The sequence below is a fragment of the Botrytis cinerea genome, chromosome 3 (genome assembly GCF_000143535.2).
Source record: "Botrytis cinerea B05.10 chromosome 3, complete sequence".
NCBI lineage: Eukaryota > Fungi > Ascomycota > Leotiomycetes > Helotiales > Sclerotiniaceae > Botrytis > Botrytis cinerea.
The window spans coordinates 2,869,264-2,894,290 of NC_037312.1; the positions used below are offsets into that span (position 1 = coordinate 2,869,264).

Below are 25,027 nucleotides of genomic sequence, written 5' to 3' on the forward strand. Positions count from 1 at the left end.
TCAAGTCCAGACATTGAAGACTCTCGTATAGCATCTGCGCCTCAATAGCGACCAAATCCATGAATCTATATTCAAATATCAAAGAATTACAACTTGATCTAGTAAAATGGGCGATCGAATTGTGGCATTTTGAGCCCAGACGTCAGATGTTGAGTTGTGATGGTTGGTCTTTGTGGAAGCTCATGAAACGAAACGCTTCCCCGCCGCAATTCATTCATCCTCCACAAATAAATCAAAACCTTTACAACATTACCTATCTCAGTACCCATATACCTTTGATTCATATTGTGTATTATAAATCAAGTTATACCCACCTTTACGTGCACTTCTCTCTTCTCTCTTCTCTCTTCTCTCTTAGAGTCTCTGGTGTTCAAGGACTATATCTATACCAACACGCAGCTCACCTCACCTCACCTTCTTTGCGGAAACTGCGATACCGATAACGATTCTTTATCAATGAACAAGCATACCACCACCATCATATAGTAAAAACCCACCAATTTGTGCAGAAGACGGGAACTTCTTCGTCTCAGTTTCAAAGAGGCATGGCCGAAGAATCTATGCCATCGAGGCAGCTCTGCGACTTCCTGAAAACATTGCCCCGCGTCCACCAGAACCGTTACACAGAGGCAGCGGAGCGCGATTTACTACAGAGTCTCTTCTGGTCATTGGCCGGCGGACGAAAAGAACACTTGAACCTTTTCTTCCCAGAAAACTCAAGGCCATCAGCTAGTGAAGTATGGAAATTGAGGAAAGCGCAAGGAGGAACCGATGGCGACGAATTCACAGAAGCGGCTCGAGGGAAAGTCTGCGGACATATATTTAAGACGGGAGAAGCTACATACCGATGCAAAACTTGCAGTTCCGATGACACATGCGTACTCTGCAGTCGATGTTACGATTCCTCTGATCATACGGGTCATATGGTATATGTCAGTGTATCATTGGGCAATAGCGGATGTTGCGACTGTGGAGATCCAGAAGCATGGCGTCTACCGGTGCATTGCTCGATACATACAGCAAATGGACCTGGTGTAGAAGGTGAAGACAAAGGCAAAGCAGCAAGTCTGCCTGATGAATTAGTGGATAGCATTCGTATGACCATCGGAAGGGCTTTTGATTATATTTGCGATGTCATATCATGTTCGCCAGAACAGCTGCGATTACCCAAATCAAAAGAGTCGATACAACTGGATGAGAGGAGGTCGCGGTTGACTTCGTCTTACTATAATGGAGATATCGTTGAGGATCCATGTGAATTTGCACTTCTTCTTTGGAACGATGAAAAACACACTGTCAATGAAGTTCGAGACCAGGTGGCAAGAGCTTGCAAGGTGACGAATGCGGAGGGTATGCAACGAGCGCATGAAACCGATGACATTGGTCGAAGTGTCATCAAATATGATCATGACATCGACAAGCTGTTGAGAGTCTCAAGGGTTGTTGAACAGATCAAGGTTACGGTTACCATTCGCTCTGCTCGGGATACCTTCAGGGAGCAGATGTGTGGAACTATTATTGAATGGCTCAGTGATATTTCTGGTTGCAGTGTCGGTCCAGATCACAACATATTACGCCAGGTAGTCTGTGAAGAAATGCTCAAGGAGTGGAATCGTGGAAGTGAAGCTAGTAATGCCGACATAGGATTGAAGGGTATTGATGATCACGAAAGAGAGGAGATGTTGTGGTCAGATGCCGAAAATCGCGTGCTGAGGCATATTATAACAACAGATCGCCGAACTCAGGCTATGGCGGTAATGGCCGCTGTCGCTGCTACTGATTCGGATTCTGATGATACTGACAACGGAGATGATGACGACCTCAATGAAGCCAACATTGTTCGCATGCTTGAAAACGCAGATGAAGACGCTTCCAGTGATGAAGAAGTAGAGCTCGTTCGTTTTGACCCAGCAGAGCCAGCAGAGATAAGAATCATACAACCGAACAGACAACCAGCTCCAGGGGCCGCACCTCAACAGGAAGCCCAGACTGGAACAGAAACCGACAACGACGGAGACGTCGATATGATTGGCGGAGACGATGAGGCGTTAGAGGTACAAGAAGCTACCTTGGCTGGATATCCACCCCCACCTCCTCCACCTCCGCCTGCCCCCCAAAGAGTCACCAGAGATCGTGATCTTACACCATCAGATTCTGATACTGCAGAAATGCAACCTCTTATATCAGATAATATTTATGCGAAAGCCAAGATGGAGATTCCCAAAACTCCAGCAAATCCAGTAAAGAAAGAAGTAGCAAAACCAGCTAGATACTGGCTTGAAAGTCCTCCTGGCTATACAGACAGGGAATCTGTACCTTTACATGAAGATTTGTGGCACAAATTACGTTTAGACTGGCTCATTTTATTCGACTTGAGGATGTGGAAAAAGGTCCGAGTCGATCTTCGTGAACTATATATCTCGACCGTAGTATCGATTCCAGAGTTCAAACGCGTGCTGGGTCTACGATTTTCAGGCCTATACACTACTCTCGCGCAACTTTATTTGATTGCCGACAGGGAACCAGATCACTCGATTATCAACATCTCTCTACAAATGTTGACGACGCCATCTATTACTGCTGAAATTGTGGAGAGGGGAAACTTCTTGACCAATTTAATGGCAATTCTATACACTTTCCTTACCACGCGACAGGTTGGACATCCTTATGAGATCTTTCCAAATGCTACTTTGGCTTTTGACTCAGGCTCTGTGACAAATCGAAGAATGTACCATTTTTTCATGGATTTGAAGTATTTATTCGGTTCAGAGCACGTACAAGAAAAGCTGCGCACAGAAGAACGATACATGCTGCAGTTTTTGGACTTGGTCAAACTCCATCAAGGAATTTGTCCCAATATCAGGGCAGTTGGTGAACATGTTGAGTATGAAACGGATGCTTGGATCAGTGCATCTTTGATCACTCGGGAAATCAATCGATTGTGTAGACAATTCTCAGAGTCTTTCAAGTGGGTCCCTGGCGAATCGACGGAACCTGTCTGCAGGGCAATTAGAACTGCAGCAAAGGCAGTCATTCTCAGCTCTTTGGGCACTGAAAGAAAGCGATTTACCCAAGCAGAAATCAAGGACGAAATCAAATTTAAGAAAGTGGGTGATTACGAATTCGATACCACCGAACAGTCGAATAGTGTCGTTCAGCATTCAGTCGTCAAGTTCGTGGTAGAGTCACAACCTATTAGTTTTCATCATGCTCTCCACTATACTCTATCCTGGCTTATTGAGTGTGGAAAGAGTATGCCTCGGGAACAGCTCATCCAACTACTAAGCTTCACTACCCAAGAACTTCTTCAGAAACCTAAGCCCATGGGACAAAGAACTATGCCAAGTCAAGAATACTCCCCAGAAGATCATTTAATGGCAGCATTTGATTATCCTTTACGAGTATGTGCATGGTTGGCGCAAATGAAAGCTAACATGTGGGTGCGAAACGGCATGAGTCTTCGTCACCAACAAGGTACATACCGTGGAGTCACTCTACGTGATGTATCCCACCACAGAGATATATTCCTTCTTCAAACCGCCATGGTTGTGTGTTCACCTGCTCGTATGCTCGTTTCGATCATTGATCGATTTGGTCTTGAGCAATGGATGAAAGGGTTGTATGAAGCAAAGTCAGATGGAGTTGATGATGGCCAGATTCTTGATATCGCGGAGGATTTGATCCATCTTCTCATTGTTTTGATCAGTGACAGGACGTCTTTGGTTTCGAATGATGATGACCCTGGTTCTCATATAATGGCTATGCGTCGAGATATTGCCCATGTACTCTGCTTCAAACCACTGTCATTTACAGAGATTTGCGGGAAGCTACCTGACAAATTTCAAGACCAGGAAGAGTGTCAAGATATTCTCGATGAAATGACAAATTTCAAACCTCCCGAGGGACTCAATGATGTTGGAACCTTTGAGCTTAAGGAACAGTATTTGGAAGATATCGATCCTTACATCGCTCATTATAGCAAGAACCAAAGAGAAGAATCTGAAAATACTTACAAAGCTTGGGTAGCGAAAAAGACGGGCAGGCCACCTGCCGAAATTGTCTTTGAGCCTAAATTACGCTCCATTGAGTCTGGTGCATTCTCAGATCTCGCAGCTTTCACTCGAACAGGAATCTTTGCTCAAATAATCTACTATGCCCTACTTTATCCCTTGATGGCGGATAAGCTTACGCCTACTGTGCCTGTAACACGTGTGGAGGCATTCTTGCATGTAGTCCTGCACCTAGTTCTTATTGCCGTATCGGAAGACAGGACAGATGAGGACGAGATGTCAGAAGAGTCTCTTGAGTCGTTTGTCTACATTGCGCTTACGAGTAATGCACGAAGCAATTTCTCACCTAGTGCTCCAGCCTCCAAGACAATCGTTGCTATTCTGGAAATGTTGTCACGAAAGGAGGAATTCAAAACTTGTCACCCAAAGATTACTCTAGTGCTCAAGAGAATGAAGCAAAAACGACCCAGAAATTTCGAGACTGCCTTTTCACGGTTAGGTGTTCCAGTCGATAGAATTTCCACGGCTTCGCCTGCAAATAATAATGCTCTTGAAGATAAGGAGAAGAAGAAGCAAGCTGCACTAGAACGTCAAAAGAGGGTCATGGCACAGTTCCAGCAACAACAAAAGAACTTCCTCGACAACCAAGGAGATATTGATTGGGGTGAGGATGATATCAGTGATTCAGATATGGAATCTGAAGGCGAGAGTTCCAAGAATTATTATCAATACCCCTCGGGCACATGTATTCTTTGTCAGGAAGAAACTAAGGATGGTCGTCTTTACGGAACTTTTGCATTGATGACTACCAGCTCGGTTTTGCGGCAAACTGATATGTCCGATGCAGACTTTGTACGAGAAGCTGCTAACGTCCCTTCGAATTTAGATAAGTCTGCGGAAGATATTCGACCATTTGGTGTTTCAGGTGAGAATAAGGAGCAAGTTCACAAAGTTACTTCCAGTGGGGTAGATATTGTTACAGAACGTTCGTTCATCGGAAAAGGATTTCCATCAAATTTCACAAGACCTGGTCCGGTGTCTGTCGGATGTGGACATATCATGCATTACAAGTGTTTTGAGGTCTACTATGAAGCTTCAAATAGACGACATCAACATCAAATTGCTCGACATCATCCTGAAAAACTTGAGTTGAATGAATTTGTTTGTCCGCTATGCAAAGCCTTGGGAAATTCGTTCTTGCCAATAATTTGGTCTCCAAAGGAAGAGATCCAAGATCAAGCCCTCAAATCGACAGTCACTTTTGATGATTTCATCGAAAAGTTTGCTGGTGCATCTCAGCATCCTAGAACAGAGAAGATCAACCAAATTGGTAGCGCTCATAATTATGATAAAAAATCCGATTTTCCCGCAAGCAGAAGAACCCAGCAATTTTTCAAAAAGCATAATGACGACACCATGGCCAGCCCTTTGGTAGTCAAGATGCCAGAACTATTAATGGATGCCTGGGATCCTCCATCACCAAGTCATTGGTCGCCTTTCACCCCAACTAATATACGGGCCGCTCTTCCAGCAGATATCGCAAGCGCTATTTGGTCTGAAAACTCATTTCCTCTCCCCAACGATAGATCCTCGAACGCACCCTCTTCTGTACGGGAATTGACCGACATATATCGAAGGTTAAGAGACACGATCACCAAAAATAAATTGGAGAGCAGCCACAAAGACAGCCTAGCACAGCATGAAGAGAGAGACTTTTGTTCCAGTGACGTACTAGCTAAAGCCCTGGGATTCTCTATATCTGCCGTTGAGATTCAGCAGCGTGGTGTCGCAACGCCACCGGGGCAGACATTCCTAGAAAGTATTCCACAACAAGCTCTTATTCATCTTAGAATATTATCTGAGACTGCTCTCTCGTATGTTACGGTGGGAGGGCTCAAGCTAGCAGGAGACAATCGAGTTGCCAGAGAATATAGTAAAGATTACGAATTACAATATTCGCAATTGTTCGGGAAAAACGCATATTTCACACCTAGCGACCTTCCGCCACGTCCTGACTCTTTGCTTTCTCAAGATACGTTCGTCTTCCTGGCCAAAGCTTCCTTGTGTCTTGCGCCTGTTGAGGATATTGATATCGTTCATCTTGTTCGGCTTTGCTATATTGCGGAAATGACCAAGGTGGTTCTCCAATTACAACGACACATCGACAAGTCTAAATGGTTCGATATGATTCAAACATATCAACAGGAAGGTGTCGACAACTTTGGAGATTTTTGTTTTCACGTTCTAATCTTTGACGACATTGCCCTACACACTCATGATTATGCAAGTTTAGGTATATTTGAAACGCTAAGAGACTGTCGCTCATTCGTGGAAAAATATGCACTTGTATATTTGAGAAAGGTCATGATTCTTTTGAATGTTCGTTATGGCATCACCTTCCAAAACTACACTTCATCCAATTCAGACTCTAACGAGCTCGATCGCCTTACTGAAGCACTATTTTTGCCAACATTTAGTGAGCTTTTCTCATGCTTTGCCGAAGAAGAAGGAACCGTCCCATCTTTAGTCACTCGCTGGATTCGACATGCGAACTCATTAAACAATGAGCTGGTTTCAGCTGCCACGGAAGTTACGAGGAACGCAATGGAAAATGATATGACCATAATGGATGGAGCCACACCTCGTCTACCAGATGTGTTCAGAGATTTCTACACACAGGCTTTTGAACGCAACATAGAGGCCGTTGAAAAGAGAGCTCGTGTCAATGGTTTCAATAATTCTTTATGTCCCAGTCACCCCACAATATTTGAACTCATCGGTCTGCCTAAAAACTACGATACTCTGATGGAGGAAACAATGAAGAGACGTTGCCCTAACAGTAAGAGAGATATTCAAGATCCTATGCTATGTCTTTTCTGTGGAGAAATCTTCTGCGGTCAAAGTATTTGTTGTTCGAGGGACGGACCGGAGAAACCCGGTGGGGGACCGAGAGATAAAATCGGTGGTGGACAACAGCATATGCTTAAGTACGTCCTTCTTTCTTTTGCCTTTCTCCTTGCAATACTTCTTGCCTTCACTTTCCTCTCGTTTACTTCCATTGACCATAACTAATTTTCTGCTCCAGATGTCAAAAGAATACAGCTCTCTTCCTAAATATCCGTAAATGCTGCATCTTCTACCTTTACCGCACAAGTGGTTCATGGATGGTAGCTCCATACATCGATAAATACGGAGAAGTTGATCCGGGACTAAGACATAGTCGCCAATTGTTCTTGAATCAAAAGCGATACGATGCATTACTTAGGACGGTCTGGTTAGGTCACGGAGTTCCAAGTGTGATTAGTAGAAAACTGGAAATGGATATCAATAATGGAGGATGGGAGACTATTTAGGACAAGGCGATGTGTTGTAGAGGGAATATTGGGGAAGGGAGAAAGGTGACGGAAGGAAGAGGGAAATGACATATAAATCTCACACGTAGGCGTTATTGGGGCATGTGTTCGTAGGGAACGGGTGCATAATGAGAGTTTCGCTTAGGTTTATTTTTTTGTTCTTTCCTTTTTTTCTATAATTATACTATATCAGTATAGTTTGGAACGAAATGGAATGAAAGGATTTGTGAATGGAAGAAAATGATGGCGGCGTATATGAATATGTATGTTAGATAAATGAATCGGTTTATTTACTTGTTGCTTCTGTGATTGTTGATGTTGTGTGGGTGAGGGTGAGGGTGAGATTGTGGATGTGGAGAGTGAGGGGTGAGGGATGGTGTGGGTTGGGTCGGGTAAGGTTGGAGGTGGTTGGGTGTGGTTATGGTTAAGTTGTAGGTGTATAGATTGATGGGTATTAATCTTCGGATGTTTTTTTTTTCTTGTTTTTTTAATAGAGGGAGGATACTGGAGGATTGTATACGTGTATGGTTTCTGACACTCGGAATGTATAGAAAGCTAGGCTTGGGAGTTCGTATGCATACATTCATACTGGGAGTTTTAATCATAGGAGTGTGAGATGGGATGTGATGGATAGGTAAGGATATGTTGGATAGGTATGAGGAAGGAGAAGAATTAATTTATGTGTGGGGTGTTTCTGATTTTGATTTCGATTTCGTATTGATTCTTAGAGCTGAGTAGGGGGTAGGGGGTAGGGGGTAGGGGGTAGTGGTACAGATTTTTATGGTTCTCTTTCTGTGGATTTGGAGATGGATTAAGATTTGGATGTGAATGAATGTGAATTTTATAAAGGCGGTTGGGGAGAGTGAGGGGATCGAGGGGTAACAGGGACAGAGGCGTGAGAAGAAATGGAGAATAAAAGGTCAAGCGAAGAACAATTTATGAGTGTGTTGTACATGTATATAGCTGTGTGTGTGTGTGTGTGTGTTTATAAGTCGATTTGTAATGAGGAGTAGACGAGGCGGAAGACAGGGAAGTATTTAAGAGTGTGGAAGGGTGGGAAGTGTGTAGCGATGAGGGTCTGTTGGAGGAAGTTTGGGGGATGTTGGGGATTGTGCTTACTGCTATTTTTTTGCCTTCTCTCACTTTTTCTTTTCCTCGATATACAACGCGGTTCTTTGATTTTTCACCTCGGCTTGGCTTGCATCCGCACGTTGCTTCATCTCCTCAGTCTCTCTGAATCTAGTCCGAATCATCTCCCGTTCCAACTTCAAAGCTGCCTCCAAAGCTGCCATTTTCTGCTCACGTTCCAGAACTGCTAATTCGCGGACCATCATTCCTGAGTTGAGCTTTGCTTGCTCTGCCTTGACAAACTGTTGAGCCTTGCAAAGCAGACCTGTGGGACTGAACTTTGCAAAATGATTTTGCCTAGCATTATCTTTCCTGGGGTCGATGGCAGCTTCTCTTTCTTTGATCAGAGCTTCTCTGACTTGGAACTCATCTCTAATCTTCTTGTGCGCTCTTTCGCGAGATATAAACAAGGCTTCGGCACCCTTGACCATGTCCTCATGTATCTTGGTCTCAACTATATGACGCGAGACTCTTGCACACTCTTCTCCTAATGTCTTCTTATCAACCACAGCAAGTTGTTTCCGATCATCAAGTTTCTCTTCTAGTTCTCTCAGTGCTTCGTTGCGAACTGCAATGGACTCTTCGAGTGACACGGCATCGAGAAATCGACACTACAGTCCAGTAATTCTTGTTCGCGTGCTTTCCTCGAGTTCCACAATAGGAATTTCTCGCACTGTAGCGTCACATTCTCCCTGATGAATGTCGGATTCTCTTTCCTCGAGGTCGGTTCTGAGATTAACTCTCCAAAGATGATCATAGGTAAGTTCTCCCTCTTTCTTCTCGAACTTGAAATTGAAGAGTTGGACGAAAGTTACATCTTTCGGCTCGTAGCTAAATTCTGACTCCAACTACTGTACTGTACTGGTGATGCTAAAACCAGGCATCTGCAATTTTGTAGAAGACTTTCTTGTTTTCCAAAATGACTTTCGATCAGATCGAGTACTTTAGCGACAACCATTTGAAAGTCCTCTGGCTGACCACCATGCATTATAAGCATGCATTCTGCCATATTTTCTGCTTTGGAGGTCCTTAGCACGTAGACAAGCTATAAATGGTGAGGATGTAAAAGTTTTAAAATATTTCGCGACTCACTGCTGAAATTTCTGGAGACGCTAGTGTAAAGATATAGACAAGGGAAGCGATGGCATGTGAGTCGACATCCGTCAAGATGACACTCTACGAAAGTGTCTTTCTCAGCATTCCCTATTAATATTTCTTACTTCTATTTTGTGTTTTAATTTCTGAAGTGTGTAGTGCGATGATTTACGTTTGTAATAAATACACGAAGAATTATGGGCGTGTGGTTTAGCTGATACTTTATCGGCGATAGATCATGGGAAAGTAATGAACAGAAAATGATGCGGATGATTCTGGAGTTTTTATCGCAGTGGCTTTGAGTGCGTTGCATGTCTTACGATGGTATTTTCCAAGTCTATCATTTCTAGTGCATATGTTTCTGCGTTAGTTTCACAGTTTCACAATTTCAGTTTCACATCGAGAAGCTGGAAGTCAAGTATTGGGATGGTAGTCGTATCTGTAGACAACTAGAATGACGCATTCCTTGGAATGATGGATTAACTAATCGTCAGACATCTAACTCGAAAATTTCTGATACACATTGATCGAAAACCAGAGTATAAAAAATAAATCATCTTTCGCTATTCTCATCCGAAGATTAAACTATCTTGTCAAAACATGCCTCTTATGTAGAGCAGGCTAGCCTTCAATAAGAGGTTATGATAGATGCATCATTACTGAAAGCTTTCTGTGAGTTCGTATCGCTATAAACGAAACGCAGATCAAGATAAATCAAAATCAACATCATATTCTCTCTCTTTCCTCATAGTCATCCTCGTAGCTAGAACTTTTGTATCTATGATCAGCTGTGCATCATCCAAAAATCAAATTGATGAGAGCTATTTGGAATCTTGTGGACTCACTGGGAATATGGATAACAGTCATACGGGTAAGTATCATATTGTTCGTAGTAATTTTGAAACTCTCGCTCCATCACCGCCTCTCTGGAATCCAAAGTCTCCCTGTCTGCATCCAGTTGGTCGCGGAGCCGACTGTTTGCTTCTTCGTGGATTGCAAGCTCAGTCTCACGCTTCTTGCGAAGTCCGTCACGCCAGCTCAAGCTGCGGTTGAGCGACTTGATTTCCTGCTCGCGTGCTTGCACAAATTTTTCTCGATTCTGAAGTTTAGCCTCAAGTATTGCAGCTGAATTTTCCCGCCGATCTAAGGCCATTACACGCTTCTCCATAGTCAGTTGAAAGCCAGCAAGAGCAATCTCTCTAGCTCTAGCATCTGCTTCGCAGTTTTGAATAGATTTGTCGTAGTGTGCTAACTCAGCCTCTTGAACTTCAAAATTTTCAATGCCGTCATTGACACTCTTTGAAGAAGTCATTTGGGTCAGGAAATTCTTGGTGGTCATTGGTGAAGGATAATCAGCCGAGGACTTCATCGCAGCCAATTTGAGGAGTCTTTGCTCGAGTTCTTTCAATCCACCCGAGGGAGCAGCTCCACAGTGCGCAATACTTATTTTCTCCGGGCTCTGAAGGTCTGCGAGTAAAAGATCTCGTTGCTTAAGATTTCTTTCCTGCTCTGCAATGTCGCGTTCACGGTTGTCCATTTCTTGCTCGCGCTGTTTGAGGGAAGCTTCACGCTCATCAGTAGAAAGAGTGACCTCAATGCCTCGATCTTCATCAATTATTGATGTTCCAAATGGAGTGTTGATGAGTTTTGAGACCGTTGATTGTGAAGCCGAATCAAAACTAATGTGTTCATATGGTAAACATCTTTCTTTTCAATTATATCAAGATGGAAAGATGTGAATTAATCTGCACTCACGCATTATCTTGCTCGATATCCGAGTCTTTTACCCCAAATACTTCGACGGATATGTTATCCTCACTAGATGGTAATGGAACGGACATAGCTCTTTCCAATTTCGTGAGACCTCTGCCATCAATGTAGAAGCATGAGACTAAATTCTTGGTGAATCCATCATGAGTTGTGAACATGACAAGGCAGCCATGTGTTACAGTGATGTCGCACTTTACTCTCTCAACAAAGAGTTCCTTTTTATCCCTCCCCAAGAATGTTATGCGTCGACGGTTCAGTGGAGCTCCATCGTTAGCCTCAATGAATCTCAACTCTTCGAACTTTTCGAAGGTAAAGCAATCATCTACCAAAAGAAAGCCGGAGGTGCATTTCCATAAATGGGAGATCATTATCTTGCCTTCGGAGTCAATTCCTGCGCATTTCAAGGAATCAAATGTGGCTGCTACACCACTTGGACCATATCGAAAGACTAGTGAAGGAACAGGTGTTGTGAGTAAGAGGGACCTGAACTTTTCATTTATGAAAGTAATCTCTCTGATTGAGTTCTCGGTGGAGTTTGGATGGAGTACGATTTGGCCAATGATTTGTTGCACCAAAGTCTCACTGTTTCCAAGACTTGTATTCAAATTCACCTGAATGGGATCCTCAGAGCATGTCTTGAATATTTGATCCATGACTGATCGTTTGATGAAAGATCTGTGTAGACAGGTTTTATTGTGAGATGGAGCAAGAGGAGGGTCGACGATTGTGGATACAGAAGCTTTAAGTAACTGATTTTGTAGATAATTCAAGCACAAACTTGATTTAAAATGGGAGAAGATCGGAATTCACTTGCCGTCAACTCATTCCCAGGATGTTGTATTTATATTGAGTGTTGCTGCGGCAGCCCATTCACTCATCCGTAAGCAGTCCCGTGATCTCAGAAGTTAAACCGTACTAGCCAAGAATCTGGTCCTTTAAACTCATCAACCTCCTCTCCTTCGATCCTACATCCTCTTTGTATCAAAGATAATTGTCTTCTTACAACCCAGAAGGACTTTCAAAGACAAATTACTACACGAAGTTACACCGTATCAAAACCAAACAATCATGGCGAATCAGCCACCTCCTCTCAACGAAATGGAGGAAGTTTCCAAGACAATACCTTTCAAAGATTCTATGTCTCAACAAGAAGGGCCCGAGATGCTTCGACAACGTGTTATTCAGACAAGATTACATCCTACCTTGGCTCGTAGCTCCAATATGATGAACCTCGATAACAAGAATCTTCACGGCAAAGACTTTCAAAATATTGCTTCAATGCCATCTCGGTTTTCTGCCAATTATTGCCAGGAGCAACAAGATGCCGCCATTCAAACCTGCAGTGCTGATTCTACCACTTCGAACATGATGCAACGCAGTCAACAGATTCTTGAGGTCAATGAATGTCCCCGTACCCCTTCTCAATCTTCCGAGAAGAACCTCAAAGAGATTTTCTACCGCCCATATCCTCTCATCAATTCCAACAAACTTCTAGCTTCCACTTCGTTCTCAAACTTCCAGGAAGAGAACGTTGAAGAGCGAGCCAAGGCCCCGTTAACTCTCAGTCCCGGATCGATACTACATAGCTCTGTCGATTTCAAGAGAGCTCCGATTGCGCATTTTCCAAACAATATGAGCCTTGATAATGAGACTCCCGCCGACATGAACCAAGAAGCTTCCAATCAACCATCATCTTCAAGCTTCGATCACCAGCAAAAGATCTATCACGACATCCATAAATACCATTCCATCAATACATTTGGTTATTACAGCTCCATTGAGTTGAACAAAGAACCCCTCGATGTCAACACCAGTTCGCTCGATCAATCTGAGCTGCAGGTCCGACAACACGAACAAGAACACTCAGATATGATGCGGCTTCTAAGAGCATGGTCGAAAGTGAGTAAAGCCCTTTATGCAGGGAAGGTTTGGAAAGGCATGAAGACTGGGCAAAAGGCTGCTTTCGACAGAGCTATCAGATATCATGCTGGTCATCAAGATTTAGATTCCAGCAGCTGCCGACTTCAAATTGAAAAGTTTACAGCTCGCATATTATTCGTTATTGAGAATTTGCGAATTGCTGCTCATTCGCCGCTCATTATAGACTTAGAGAGTATTTTGAAGGAAGCACAATCTTTCAACACTCTATCACATGAGAAGTGCAACAGTTTAGTGGCAGGCCAGCGAAGCCATGATACGTTCGACCTTGTCAATCTTCTGGAGAGGGAAACATTACAAAAGGTCACCGAAGACGCCAGATCCACTCAAAGCACTCAACCAGATATCGTTAATCATCTCGAAAAAGCTCTTACTTGCAAGGATATTACAGAAAAAGTTATCAAACAGTCAGTGAAGCATTGTTGCTCTGATATCGAACCTGAAGTTTTCCAAGAGCGCAATGAAAAACAAGTTACTCGTGAATGTAAGGACTGCGCACAACTCTCTCGAGTTTTTCGCATAGGCCAACTTACTCGTGTGAACACTGATAAAATTTCTGGATTCGAGCAAAATAATATTGTTCCAGCATATGGAAGAATTTTGAAGAAAAATCCGAGCATTTCGAAGTTGAATACTGATGATGGAGAACAATCGGTCACTGAAAATGTTTCCGTCAAAAAACTCAGCCCATTGGAAATGGTTACTAGAAATCCCTTGCCTTGTTGGAATCATCCGGTGGCGGTAAATGGACAACCATATGGACGCGTTACATCACCTACTCTATTCAAGTTCTTCAATTATCTTGGATTCTCGGATGAAGATTTCCTTGCCCAAATTACCAAGAGCCTTGAAAATTTGTATGTTCCAATCCCATTTCCCGAATTTTTTGCGGCGCCTAAGTGGTTAAATAATTATTGTGTTCTTAATGGGCAGGTCTGCAAGCCATTAAATTCTGCGCCAGTTAGAGAACTCGTTCCGCTTGCACTATGGATGTCATATCCCGACGCCCCACTACCCGTAGTTCCCGTCAAGCGTTGCAATTCTAGTGAATGCAATCGGCAGTCAACTGCTTCTAGTCCACAGGAAATGGAAATGGGATCGAAACCATCTGATAAAGAGCAAATACCTTCAATTTTCTCTTCCCTGGGCCTAAGCACTGAAGGTCAACGTATGATGGATGGAGCTCGTCAAAAGGCACTGGCATCTAAAGCTTTTTTTACAAGAAGAAATGACTGGGAGGAGAGAGAATCCAATGATTCCAGGTCCCATGCTTCTCTGGAGAGTTTGAACGAGGCAATAAAAGCCTCCCATGCACAGATCAAGGCCAACGCTTTATCTGCTCTGAAAAAGATCTATTCTACCACTGATCATTCCGCCTCTGTAGATGCGCCCCGAAAGGAAACGATTTGCATTCTCGACCATGCTAGAGAACTTACAGAGGAACGTGATAGAGCAAGAGTTATACCAACAAGAGATAGGTTAGCCAATGCGGCTAGTGTTGGTGTTTCGTTTCGAACCATCTTTCAAGAAAAGCTCAATGCTCGTAAGATTAAGGACCAGAATCTTCGAGAGCAAATAGATCCATTTGTTCAGGGCAAAGGTCTCGATCACAACCGTGATCCTGATATCTCTCATGAAGCTTCAAAGACTTCGGAGAGAAAATGGTATCTAGAACGCAAAGGTTATCCCCAAACCTTCCGCGAGACGCGATATAATGCTGAGCAGAAGAATCCAAGTGAGATACACACAGAGGGAGGACCCAAGGGAAGACGCCCTAATGCACCATGCTTGGATTTGAGGGAGCACGAAGAGTACCGACATTTGACTTCACCAGAGTTGAATGAGATGAGAAGAATAAAAGCCGAATTCCAATATTCTATTGACGAGGCCTATTTAGCTTGCCTTGCCGCAACAAAGGCTAAAGATGCTGTTTATGCAAAATTTGAAGCAGCAATCGCCGAGAGAAATGGTCTTCGAGAGAAAAACTTTCAAAGACATGATCTGAGATTCGAAAAAGAGATTTCCGATGCAGACGGTATTGTTCTTGAGCGCCAGATTGAATACACCAAGAAAGTTGATATCTTGAGTGCACTTACAGAAGCTGAGACTCAGAGATACAGAGATAGAGAAGCTTTTGATGAAAAGATCAAAGCTATTAGTCGTGTTCGCGGCGATGATATTACACACAAGACTGAGCCAGCGAAGAACAACTCTGTCTGCGCCACTTTGGTAGCAGATGATGACGCGATTCAAGCCACTCTAGCACAATTTGAAGCTCACAGTATCGCACTTGGTACCAAAAAAAAACTTCAACCACTCGGTACGATGGATAGCTCCTCGACTGATGGTCGCCATTGTTTTTACGGATTAACAATTTATAATAAGAAACATCGGAATCCCTCTATTTCGTCCAATGATTATATCACTGTTGAAGAACATGCTAAAGGCCGCAGAGGTAATCATGATCAACCGGCATGGCAAGCCTTTTTTACCCATCCAGATAAAGTTCCTGCACATGATGATCCAAGATTATTGAACAACAACATTTCGTCAGAGCCACCAGCAGTCACAGGCCAGTACCCCAACCTAGACTCTCAAAACTATTGTTCGTTCAAGGGCCCAGGTTGCGCTGAATACATGACTATGTTCAAAGACTGGAAACCTAAACCAAATCATGCCGATATCATGAAAGCTATGATCGTCGGTCGAGCAGCTAGAAGACGTCAGCTAGCTGGTAAACAGCCTGAAAATTTTGATTGTTCTACGTTCCAGAGTTTGAGACATTGGTGTTATTCGAGACCGGATAATACTGTAGACACAGCTGACTCTATGATTCTGGCAAGCTCTGCACTTGATATTTTATCTGTCAAAGAACAAGATCAATATTCCGAGGGGGTTACAGACAAAGGAATAGCGGTTTCCAAGAATGCCGACGAAGTTCCTACCGATACAAGCCAAGCTACTGACACTGCTACGTCTGACATGAATGAGCAAGTCGTAATGGTTAATCAGATGGTCGCGGAAACAATTGACACCACCCATAAGCTCGCTGATACCAATGTGGCCAGTGTCAATGAACCTACTGCTATCGCTGATGATTCTGTCATCAAACCTACCAAGCTTGATGATATCATTACGGCTCAACAAGTAGTCAATAACAAAGTCAATTCTATCTGTGAGGCCACCGCTCACGTTGAGATGACCAACATCGGAATTCTAGCTCTCAGCGATCTTCTCATTTCTTCCCCTGACAGATCTGAGATCATTACCAAAGACATGATGCAAGAATCATTCGTATTAGATTTACCCTCAGCTGCCCCAACCACTTCAGTAGTCGCTTCCGTCTCTTCACAAGAAGTCGATCTTGAAGATGATAGCGATTTACAATCTGAGGGATCGTGGGTTATGGCTGGTAATGCTGATTACGATGATATTACGGAGGCTGGTGGAATTACCGAAACTGAAAGTGTAGAAGAGCGCGAGGATGTTGAAGAATGGGAGATGCTTTAGGAATAGGGTTTCTGGTATTTTGTTGCTTGGTCTGGATTGACAGAGGATCAGATTAGAGAATATAAGACTCTCATGCAAATCTTGCGCGCGATTCACGGGTACAAATAAATGGACAAATAACGAAAGAATGTACTGATGAATATTGCGGAGGAACAAAAGTGATGAGTAAATCTGAAAGTGCAACCAATACAAACTGGTGATACTCTACACGGCAGCTGGCAGTTATTACATCGTAGGATGGGTTTTATTTTCTTACCTTTCCTTTTCTTTCTTTTAACAGCCATACTTCTATGATTTCTATGAATCTCCTTACACTGTAAGATCATAAGCGATCATAGTGAGATAAACACAAATTTAGATGGCGGATCATTTCTTTCTTTCGAGAGAAAGATATGTGGGTAGTCAGAGAAATATTGATATAGCAATGAATAATGATTTTCATGATCTCTTGTTTCTTTTAATGTTGGACTGAGTGAGTGAAAGATGACATGTAACTGTTGGTATAAAAATGTGACGCTTGTGATCCATCCATTTCCCCCGATTAAAACATCATAATATAACAGAACGCAATTAAACAAAATATCTACCATTTATATCTTTGAAAGCAAGAGTCGAAAAAATTATATACCGATGTTTTGAAACCATACCCCGAACTTCGAAGTTTCCAAAATAAGCGAGGTATCTCTAGGAAGTACATGTTCAAATTTGTAAATTTTTGTCTACCCATTGAGCCTCTAATCCAGGACATCCTTCTCAGTGTGATTGAGCTTGAATCTAAGAAGTAAACTAATTGCAGAATCACGAAGCGAAGAATCGATTCCACAAATGATTTAGAATATACAAAGACTCGAGCATACACTACTGAGGTCGAAACCGGGTATCTCAATCACCGTATGATATATTCAAAGACCAGTCTATTGTCGCTCCGGATTATTTCACAATGCATATAAATCTATTGAGCAGGATGGGAATCTGTGTATTGCGTAATGGTGGATTATGATGATGTTGCTGTGAGACATCAAGACAAATGAGAAGGAAAGTGGTTTACTGCGGTGTAATAATGGGGAGATATCATGTCATGAAGATACGCGACGGAACTGCGCAGGAGGTAATCATAAAAGCGCATCACAAATTTATTCATTACTCAAGAGCAAAGAGAAGGAACTATCTGATTGTGTATGATATTTATTGAGGAATCTGAAAGTTAAAGGAGAGTTACGCTCAGTGGCATTCGGCTGCGATCTTTTCCATAGTTAATACTGCTTGATATTCTGTGCAAGTCTATTTCTATTTCACCACCTCATTGAAATTCAAGACTGTACTTGCTTCAGGGCCTCTTATGGATCTTGCTATCCGGACAGAGTTTGCACTCTGCAGTAGAATTAACAAAGATCCATTATACCGAACTTCTGATTTCAAATTATTCAACCCCAGCTTCGATATATGAAGGTTCATGGAGGTGGAAGAGAGGTGAACAGCACACTCACAGATCGAAAATTGAACCAAACTAATACTTCGTTAAATCAAGCCCACTACCAAAGGCCCCAGGGGAAGATAACTGAATTGCGACATGCGGGGGGTCCTGCTTTATTTTCGGACCGCTGTCAAGTTTCCCAGACGAAGCCATTTGGATAGCATAATGTTGGAACTCCTGTTGCTTAATTATTGTGGAGTCTTCAGGACTTTGAGGGGTATCCACTCCGATGGATTCAAGCGAGAAATCCCCGCTGATAACTCCTGGACCGCTAGCAAAGCCCTCAATCGGAACCGATTGAAGAGAATGACTTGGGGTCGCTTCTTTCGTGATCTGTGTATAGCCTTCAGAGCCCTGAGACGAAAGTACCCGAGTGAAATCGTGCGGGTAGTATACGTTCACGAGATCTAGGACACGAGTAAGGCAGGAACGTTTTTGAATTTGTTGAGAAGGCAGTTTCGCACTCAAGATTCTCTTTGGCGCCAAAAGCGGGGCTTGATTCCCGACGAGAGATTCATATTGCGTCTTTAGCAGAGAATGGAAAACCTTTGGTGGATATGCAACCTGAGATATGGGCGGACCAACAGCTACATTGGCCACAGCATAATTATATATCGTCGCGTCAGGTTCTCTGACGTGTGAATACGGACCGTCAGGAAAATTTCGAACAAGAAGAAAATTGAGCTTCAAGAGAAGATCGACATGCTGCTCATAGCCATGCGGTAGCCATCTGAGCTGCCCAAAAAATTTTGTGCCGTCCAGAGATGTGTATTTCCAAGGTATACTGTCTGCGTCTATCTTCAACTGCTCGGTTTTCGCATTCATGAGGTTTCTGCCAATTCTCTGCTCTGCCACTTGCTTATCGTATTTATAAATGACAAATTTTGTATGACTCTAGGATAATTGCTTTGCACGTCTATCATGAACACACAGCCATGCACCGGTTTGCAGTTCACTGGACTTCCTTTTGATATGGTCAAGAGCAGCAGAAACGTATGTAACTGTTCGTTCCACGTCACAGCCTACAGTATATTAATCATGTACCACGGGCCGCACGCCCTGAGCTTGAAGGTCTGCCAAAACTAGCCCGTATGGGAAGAATGTGTCATCAACGGCACTGTTTCGTTTTCGAAGTTGCCGGAGCGCCAGCAACCCCCCTCGCCGCCACCCCCAAACCAGCCATGACCAAGAGGGCAACCCATGACCGATCAAGAAAACAACGCAGTGCCGGACGACTATGTGCAACACATTAAGACAGAAGATAGAGAAAAAGCACCCGACGAAATGATTTTATCATGAAGGGCAACAAATTTGAAGCAAGCACGAAAGAGAGTTGCACTAAATGGAAAGAGCTACCAAACTTCGAGAACTTGGAGACCGACAATATCACCTACAGATAGCTCAAAATCATGAACGTAGTTGTAAAATCAAAATTGTTGAGAAAATTAACCTCATTACACCTTTAATAACTCTGAATTGATCAATTTGCACTACTACAACTCCACCGCCTCTCCCTCACTAGAAATAGTACTAAAAATGTGCAGAAAATGTTGAAGAGCAACATTAATACAAACATAAATCTGCTCCAAAGGTTATTATAACAGGCCGAGTCAAAAATGTTGAATACTTTTTGAAGAAAATTGTCACGGAATCAACACCAACTTATGAAACTTGCTTTAAGAGCTTCGAAATTATTACCTCCCACACACAGAAAGTAAAAAGGAAAAAGGAAAAATAAATAAACGCTCGAATACCCCCAACACTCCTGCAACTTACAGGAGCGCTTACATTCTATCACTGTCTTTTTGTCAAGGGATGAAAGTGTGACAAGAATGACAAGAAACATGTATTCCTGAACCAACATACCGGAGTTGCTTTCGATTTGCGAAACCGCGATGACAGATTACGTCAAAATTTCTAAGTAATAAGATTGGACACGTCAGCTACAACATTGGCCGTTACATTGGCGCCGTAGATATTTTTGCAAATTATGGTAATGAATTATGATACCACCCAAAGTGAATCAAGATTGCATAGGATGAGGTGAGATTTGTGAGATTTTGCGAATGCGTATAACTGATCCAGGAAAAATGTATTAATCTCCGATAATTCATTTGATGAGAATGATAAGAAGTGAATGTTACAGTAATGAGTGAAATAGATAGCACCACATGCAGTCACTTTTCTGCTAGATCACTCAGTCAGCACATATTGAAAGAGGTATTGACACGACAACATCGTTTACTCATGGTCAACCAAACTCTTTGAAAACATAGATATCAGTGATGACATCATATGAATGCTCTTCTAGCATGTCTAGCATGTCTACTATACAAGTTTCTAGAATGATATTCGATAAGAGAGTGAGGCAGAGTGTCAAGTGGAAATTAGCTAAGAAGATGATAGAAAAAGAAAATGCCTTGCATACTTTGATTGGCTGGATAGTTTTTGATGAATGAGTAGCTGATACTACTATGGAGTGAATCGAATGTAGATTGGGCATAGTAATACAGCTCATTTTAATTTTAGCTGTTGTAGGATGTGTGGGTCCCTCCGATAAAGAAAACCAGACAGCTGGGTGCGTGAGGGCGGTACTATTTCATGATAGTATCAAGGCAATGCAACATGCCGTAGAGGAAAGTTCTTTAATCTTCAGAGGATCAATTCTTTCATAAAAACACAAAAACATCTTTAGTATGTACCCCTTCTTCAGAAGGATGTTGTTTGAACAGGGCATTTACTTTAAAACCCCAACAATTCTTTGCAAGTCAACAACTCTTCACAAACAACTTTTTTCCTCCTACATTCCATTTAACAATCCCACACACAAACATACAAGTTGTGCATCAACAAGTAACAAACACATTCTGACAATACACAGTTTGAAAAGATGATTGAGATTTCTCATATTTGTTATGTCCTTGCCTTGGGCATCGTCGTATTATGTGTTAATGCGCTCCTTCCCCGCAAGCCCGAACAAAACTCTATGGAGCCAGTTCGCGTTCCCTCAAGTATACCACTCATTGGCCATGTTATCGGTCTCTTCCGACACAGAAATGAATACTATAATCTTCTGAGGTAAAATATACTCCCTGATTGTGTCTCTGAATTAGTTTCCTGTACTAATATGGTTTTTTTTTCAATTCAATAGTCAAAAATGGAACCTTCCAATCTTCACTATCGGAATGCTCAACAAAGACATTCATGTCGTTACTTCAGCCGATCTTATTCCATCTCTCCATCGTCAATATAGAGTAGTTTCACTATGGGAGCTGGAGGCACAATTTACAGTGAAATTGGCTGGCTTGACTAAAGCTGGGGCAGATAGGATGCACACTAATTTGTCCTCAGAAGAAAATCCAAGTCTGATGCTTCAAGAAATCAAGGTGATTCAGAGCACACTTTCTTCCACAGAGTCCATTAAGAAAATGCTTCGTGTTGCAGTACAGGCTACAAAGGATGAACTGGATAATTGGGCAACACCAGCTGCAAACAACAAAAACAAGAAGGTCAACTTATTAGAATGGTTGCAACACGAATTGACCATTGTTATTACAGAAAGTTTGTATGGAGATAAAAATCCTTACCGGGATCCAGAGGTTGAAGCAGGATTTTGGTGAGTTAACTTCACACGCAACATACTCCACACAACGTATGCCACACAAGATGAGTACTGACAGAAATAGGGCTTTCTCTGAAGGTACATTGAAACTTTTGTTGCCAGATTTCCTAACGAAAATCTTCGCTAGCGAAGGTGTTCGCGGTCGAGCTGCAGTTGTAAAGGCATTCCAAAATTACTTCACTAGCGGCAGCCAAGCTGGAGGCTCAGATCTCATGAAAAATAGATTTGAATTGCTGGTCGATCATGCGGACACTCAAAACAGTGACCTGGCGAGACATGAAAACCTGATCGATATTGCGGCGTTATCCAACACAGTTCCTTCGGCATTCTGGGTAATTTATCATTTGTTTTCCGATGCTAGTCTTCTCGAGCAGGTCCGGACCCAAGTAGCAGAATTGACAACATCCGAGGTTTCAGCTCAAGGAGAGACAATCTGTAAGATCAACCTACAGAAGCTAATCCAACTACCAATTCTTTCCTCGTTGATATTAGAAACTTTGAGATTCCGATCAACTGGTACTGGACCCCGTCTTGTTATGGAAGACACGCTTATCGGTAAAGATCAACAATACCTGCTTAAGAAAGGCTCCTTGTTGATCATCGCGAATAAGACACTACACTTTGACAAGCGTGCATGGGGAGATACAGCAGATTCCTTTCGTTTCGATCGATTTTACGGTAAAGTTCCTGCAAACGCATTCCGCGTCTTTGGAGGAGGAGCAAATAGGTGTCCAGGTCAAGGAATTGTGACAAACGTTATTGCGGCTTTCGCAGGAATGTTTATGATGAGATTTGATATCATTCCGAATGGAAATGATTGGACTGATCCAGGTCAAGATCTCGTGAACATGTCTACTCAGACAGGTCCTCCAAAGGAGAAGTTTATGGTAAACATAGTACCAAGGGAGAGTGCGAAAAACGTAGTATGGAGCTTCGAAATGTAGTTGTTTTCATCTCTTGAAAGGGAGGAAGTGGGATATGGCCTGATGGTGTTTGCGGGATTATTGAACTCAGGCTTGATACTCGAAATAGCAGAATTCTGAATTCATATAGAATGAATATAAATGAAGATTCATATACATGTCTGAAATAGTTGAGAAGAGTTCTTGTGCGTACAGTTTTGTTCGAGAAAGACGTGCAGGTGGATTATGTAATACACTTGAGGCGGTGAGATAAGCTGTAAATATTGCCGCATACCGAAGCTATCTACGCAGCAATTATTTCACGACTTGAACACATTTGAAAGTCTTCAATGCAAAAAAAATAATCAATATGAATAATCAACAGTTCCGTAAACTCGTACTAGACACGCCCGCGAGACAAGCTGGAACGGGAGACAAAAGTTCAAGCATCGGCACAACTCCCAGACGAGATGGCGCAACACCCTCCGCCCTTGGTTCTCGAATGCGAAGTTCAATACCCATGACACCGTAAGGCTCGAACACTCCATTTGTGTGAATTTATACTGTGAGGACTAACTAATATACTAGTCGCTCAGTGGGGGGTGTTGATTTCGCTCGTCAAGTCGCTGAACAACGCGCTTTAAACAATCCTTCTCAACCGAAGAAATTTCGCTCAGTCGCCGCACCTAAAGGTTCAAAACTCGCAGCCGGCTATACCGATCGCACAAAACAGCGCATTGATGAGGATGAAGATGACAAGGCCTCTAGAGTCAAGGCGCTGGAGGAGATGATGAAGCTACAACAGATTGACGAATCTACGTTCTTAAAACTGAGAGATGAGATACTAGGTGGTGATGTTCAAAGCACGCATTTAGTAAAGGGGCTGGATTACAAGTTGTTAGAGCGGGTTAGGAGGGGTGAAGACGTTTTGAGTGGGACTAATGAGGATGAAGATGATGTTGAACAGTCAGATAATTTGGACGACGAATTTGAGAGGTTAGAGGAAAAAGACGTGGTTGCCGTTGAGAGGGAGAAGGGCAAAAAGAAGGGAGAAATGGCACCACCAAGTTTGGTTCCGGGAAAGAAAAGGACTAGGGATCAAATTTTGGCAGAGATGAAAGCGGCGAGGCAAGCGGCAAAGGAGGCAGCACAGCCATCTTTAGGAGCAAGATTCAAAAAAGTTGGAGCTCCAAAATCTACAAGCAGGATTGAAGTGGACGGAAAAGGGCGTGAAGTTCTGATAGTTGTTGATGAAAATGGAAATGAGAAGAGGAAAGTTAGGAAAATGCAGGTGGAACCGGAAGCGGAAAAAGGGCATGGTCTACTAATGCCTGACAAGGATGCAATACCACTAGGCATGGAAGTTCCAGACATACCAAAAGAACCAGAACCAGAGGAAGAAGATATCGATATATTTGACGATGCAGGAGATGATTATGATCCATTAGCTGGACTTGAAGATGAAGATTCAGAATCAGATGCGGATGCCGAAGATGGAGAAGTTACGGAAGATAGTCAACGAAAGAAGCCCAAGACTCAAGATCCGCCCCGAGAGCCAACTGTATCTGGAAGTATGGCACCACCTCCACTACCCAACAAGCCCAGAAACTACTTTGGCGAACCCGAACCCGCAACACCAGACAATGAGACGAAGCCAAAAGCTTTCAGTGATCCGACTATTCTCGCCGCCCTTAAGAAAGCCTCAACTCTCAACCCAATTTCTAAAGTTCCCGAAACAGCAGAAGAGGCCGCAAAGGAAGCGCGGAGGAAAAAGATGCTTCAACAGGATGATCGTGATATGGAGGATATGGATATGGGATTTGGGAGTAGTCGATTTGAGGACGAAGCTGATTTTGACGAAACGAAAGTCAAGCTATCGGCGTGGGGTCAAGGAGACGATGATGAAGACGAAAAAGGGGAGGGTAAAACTAAGAGAAAAAGAGGATCGAAGAAGAGGAAGGGGGATGCAAACAGTGCTGCGGATGTTATGAAGATCGTCGAGAGTAGGAAGGCTGGACCATAGTCATTACTACGAAAAGCAGATAGATACCCTTATTTTATTTTATTTTATTTTATTTTATTTTACCTACCTAGCCATAATATGTATATCCAATACTTATATCATGATACGCCGTGAAATTCCCAGGCAGTCCATGGTACGCGTGAATAAATTGAGATGATACTTTATCACGTGCCTTCGCGAGTCGCGTTCTGTCAATTTCCTT

At 42.8% G+C, this 25,027-nt stretch overlaps 7 protein-coding genes across 7 annotated transcripts; 4 read left to right on the forward strand and 3 right to left on the reverse strand.

Annotated features, from left to right (window-relative positions):
• Positions 1-202: 202 nt before the first annotated feature.
• On the forward strand, positions 203-7,652 carry BCIN_03g08380 (hypothetical protein). Its single transcript, XM_001554871.2, has 2 exons — positions 203-6,997; positions 7,096-7,652. Exons 1-2 carry the CDS (start codon positions 546-548, stop codon positions 7,361-7,363), a joined length of 6,720 nt encoding a protein of 2,239 aa, XP_001554921.1. The 5' UTR covers positions 203-545; the 3' UTR covers positions 7,364-7,652.
• Positions 7,653-8,158: 506 nt separating this feature from the next.
• On the reverse strand, positions 8,159-9,138 carry BCIN_03g08390 (hypothetical protein). Its single transcript, XM_001554870.2, has one exon. The coding sequence runs from the start codon at positions 8,920-8,922 to the stop codon at positions 8,503-8,505; it is 420 nt and encodes a 139-aa protein (XP_001554920.2). The 5' UTR covers positions 8,923-9,138; the 3' UTR covers positions 8,159-8,502.
• Positions 9,139-10,013: 875 nt separating this feature from the next.
• BCIN_03g08400 (hypothetical protein) lies at positions 10,014-12,157 on the reverse strand. The gene is made up of 3 exons (XM_024692208.1): positions 11,342-12,157; positions 10,432-11,265; positions 10,014-10,355 (listed from the first exon to the last, which is right to left on the reverse strand). Exons 1-3 carry the CDS (start codon positions 12,007-12,009, stop codon positions 10,313-10,315), a joined length of 1,545 nt encoding a protein of 514 aa, XP_024547983.1. The 5' UTR covers positions 12,010-12,157; the 3' UTR covers positions 10,014-10,312.
• A 59-nt stretch (positions 12,158-12,216) lies between these two features.
• Positions 12,217-17,228, forward strand: BCIN_03g08410 (hypothetical protein). Its single transcript, XM_001554867.2, has one exon. It carries the CDS (start codon positions 12,425-12,427, stop codon positions 16,802-16,804), a length of 4,380 nt encoding a protein of 1,459 aa, XP_001554917.1. The 5' UTR covers positions 12,217-12,424; the 3' UTR covers positions 16,805-17,228.
• Positions 17,229-17,979: 751 nt separating this feature from the next.
• Positions 17,980-20,486, reverse strand: BCIN_03g08420 (hypothetical protein). The gene has a single exon (XM_024692209.1). It carries the CDS (start codon positions 19,101-19,103, stop codon positions 18,312-18,314), a length of 792 nt encoding a protein of 263 aa, XP_024547984.1. The 5' UTR covers positions 19,104-20,486; the 3' UTR covers positions 17,980-18,311.
• Positions 20,487-20,625: 139 nt separating this feature from the next.
• On the forward strand, positions 20,626-22,981 carry BCIN_03g08430 (hypothetical protein). Its single transcript, XM_024692210.1, has 3 exons — positions 20,626-21,356; positions 21,430-21,894; positions 21,965-22,981. The coding sequence occupies exons 1-3, from the start codon at positions 21,169-21,171 to the stop codon at positions 22,842-22,844; spliced, it is 1,533 nt and encodes a 510-aa protein (XP_024547985.1). The 5' UTR covers positions 20,626-21,168; the 3' UTR covers positions 22,845-22,981.
• Positions 22,982-23,126: 145 nt separating this feature from the next.
• On the forward strand, positions 23,127-24,914 carry BCIN_03g08440 (hypothetical protein). The gene is made up of 2 exons (XM_001554863.2): positions 23,127-23,330; positions 23,391-24,914. The coding sequence occupies exons 1-2, from the start codon at positions 23,173-23,175 to the stop codon at positions 24,823-24,825; spliced, it is 1,593 nt and encodes a 530-aa protein (XP_001554913.1). The 5' UTR covers positions 23,127-23,172; the 3' UTR covers positions 24,826-24,914.
• The last annotated feature ends 113 nt before the right edge of the window (positions 24,915-25,027 follow it).

Coding starts and splice junctions, on each gene's coding strand:
- BCIN_03g08380 (XM_001554871.2), top strand. CDS start 546: ATGGCCGAAGAATCTATGCCATCGAGGCAGCTCTGCGACTTCCTGAAA. Junction 6,998..7,095: donor GGACAACAGCATATGCTTAA/GTACGTCCTTCT, acceptor TTTCTGCTCCAG/ATGTCAAAAGAATACAGCTC.
- BCIN_03g08390 (XM_001554870.2), bottom strand. CDS start 8,922: ATGGTCAAGGGTGCCGAAGCCTTGTTTATATCTCGCGAAAGAGCGCAC.
- BCIN_03g08400 (XM_024692208.1), bottom strand. CDS start 12,009: ATGGATCAAATATTCAAGACATGCTCTGAGGATCCCATTCAGGTGAAT. Junction 11,266..11,341: donor GATATCGAGCAAGATAATGC/GTGAGTGCAGAT, acceptor TGAACACATTAG/TTTTGATTCGGCTTCACAAT. Junction 10,356..10,431: donor GACTGTTATCCATATTCCCA/GTGAGTCCACAA, acceptor TAGATACAAAAG/TTCTAGCTACGAGGATGACT.
- BCIN_03g08410 (XM_001554867.2), top strand. CDS start 12,425: ATGGCGAATCAGCCACCTCCTCTCAACGAAATGGAGGAAGTTTCCAAG.
- BCIN_03g08420 (XM_024692209.1), bottom strand. CDS start 19,103: ATGAATGCGAAAACCGAGCAGTTGAAGATAGACGCAGACAGTATACCT.
- BCIN_03g08430 (XM_024692210.1), top strand. CDS start 21,169: ATGATTGAGATTTCTCATATTTGTTATGTCCTTGCCTTGGGCATCGTC. Junction 21,357..21,429: donor GAATACTATAATCTTCTGAG/GTAAAATATACT, acceptor TCAATTCAATAG/TCAAAAATGGAACCTTCCAA. Junction 21,895..21,964: donor GAGGTTGAAGCAGGATTTTG/GTGAGTTAACTT, acceptor TGACAGAAATAG/GGCTTTCTCTGAAGGTACAT.
- BCIN_03g08440 (XM_001554863.2), top strand. CDS start 23,173: ATGAATAATCAACAGTTCCGTAAACTCGTACTAGACACGCCCGCGAGA. Junction 23,331..23,390: donor AGTTCAATACCCATGACACC/GTAAGGCTCGAA, acceptor CTAATATACTAG/TCGCTCAGTGGGGGGTGTTG.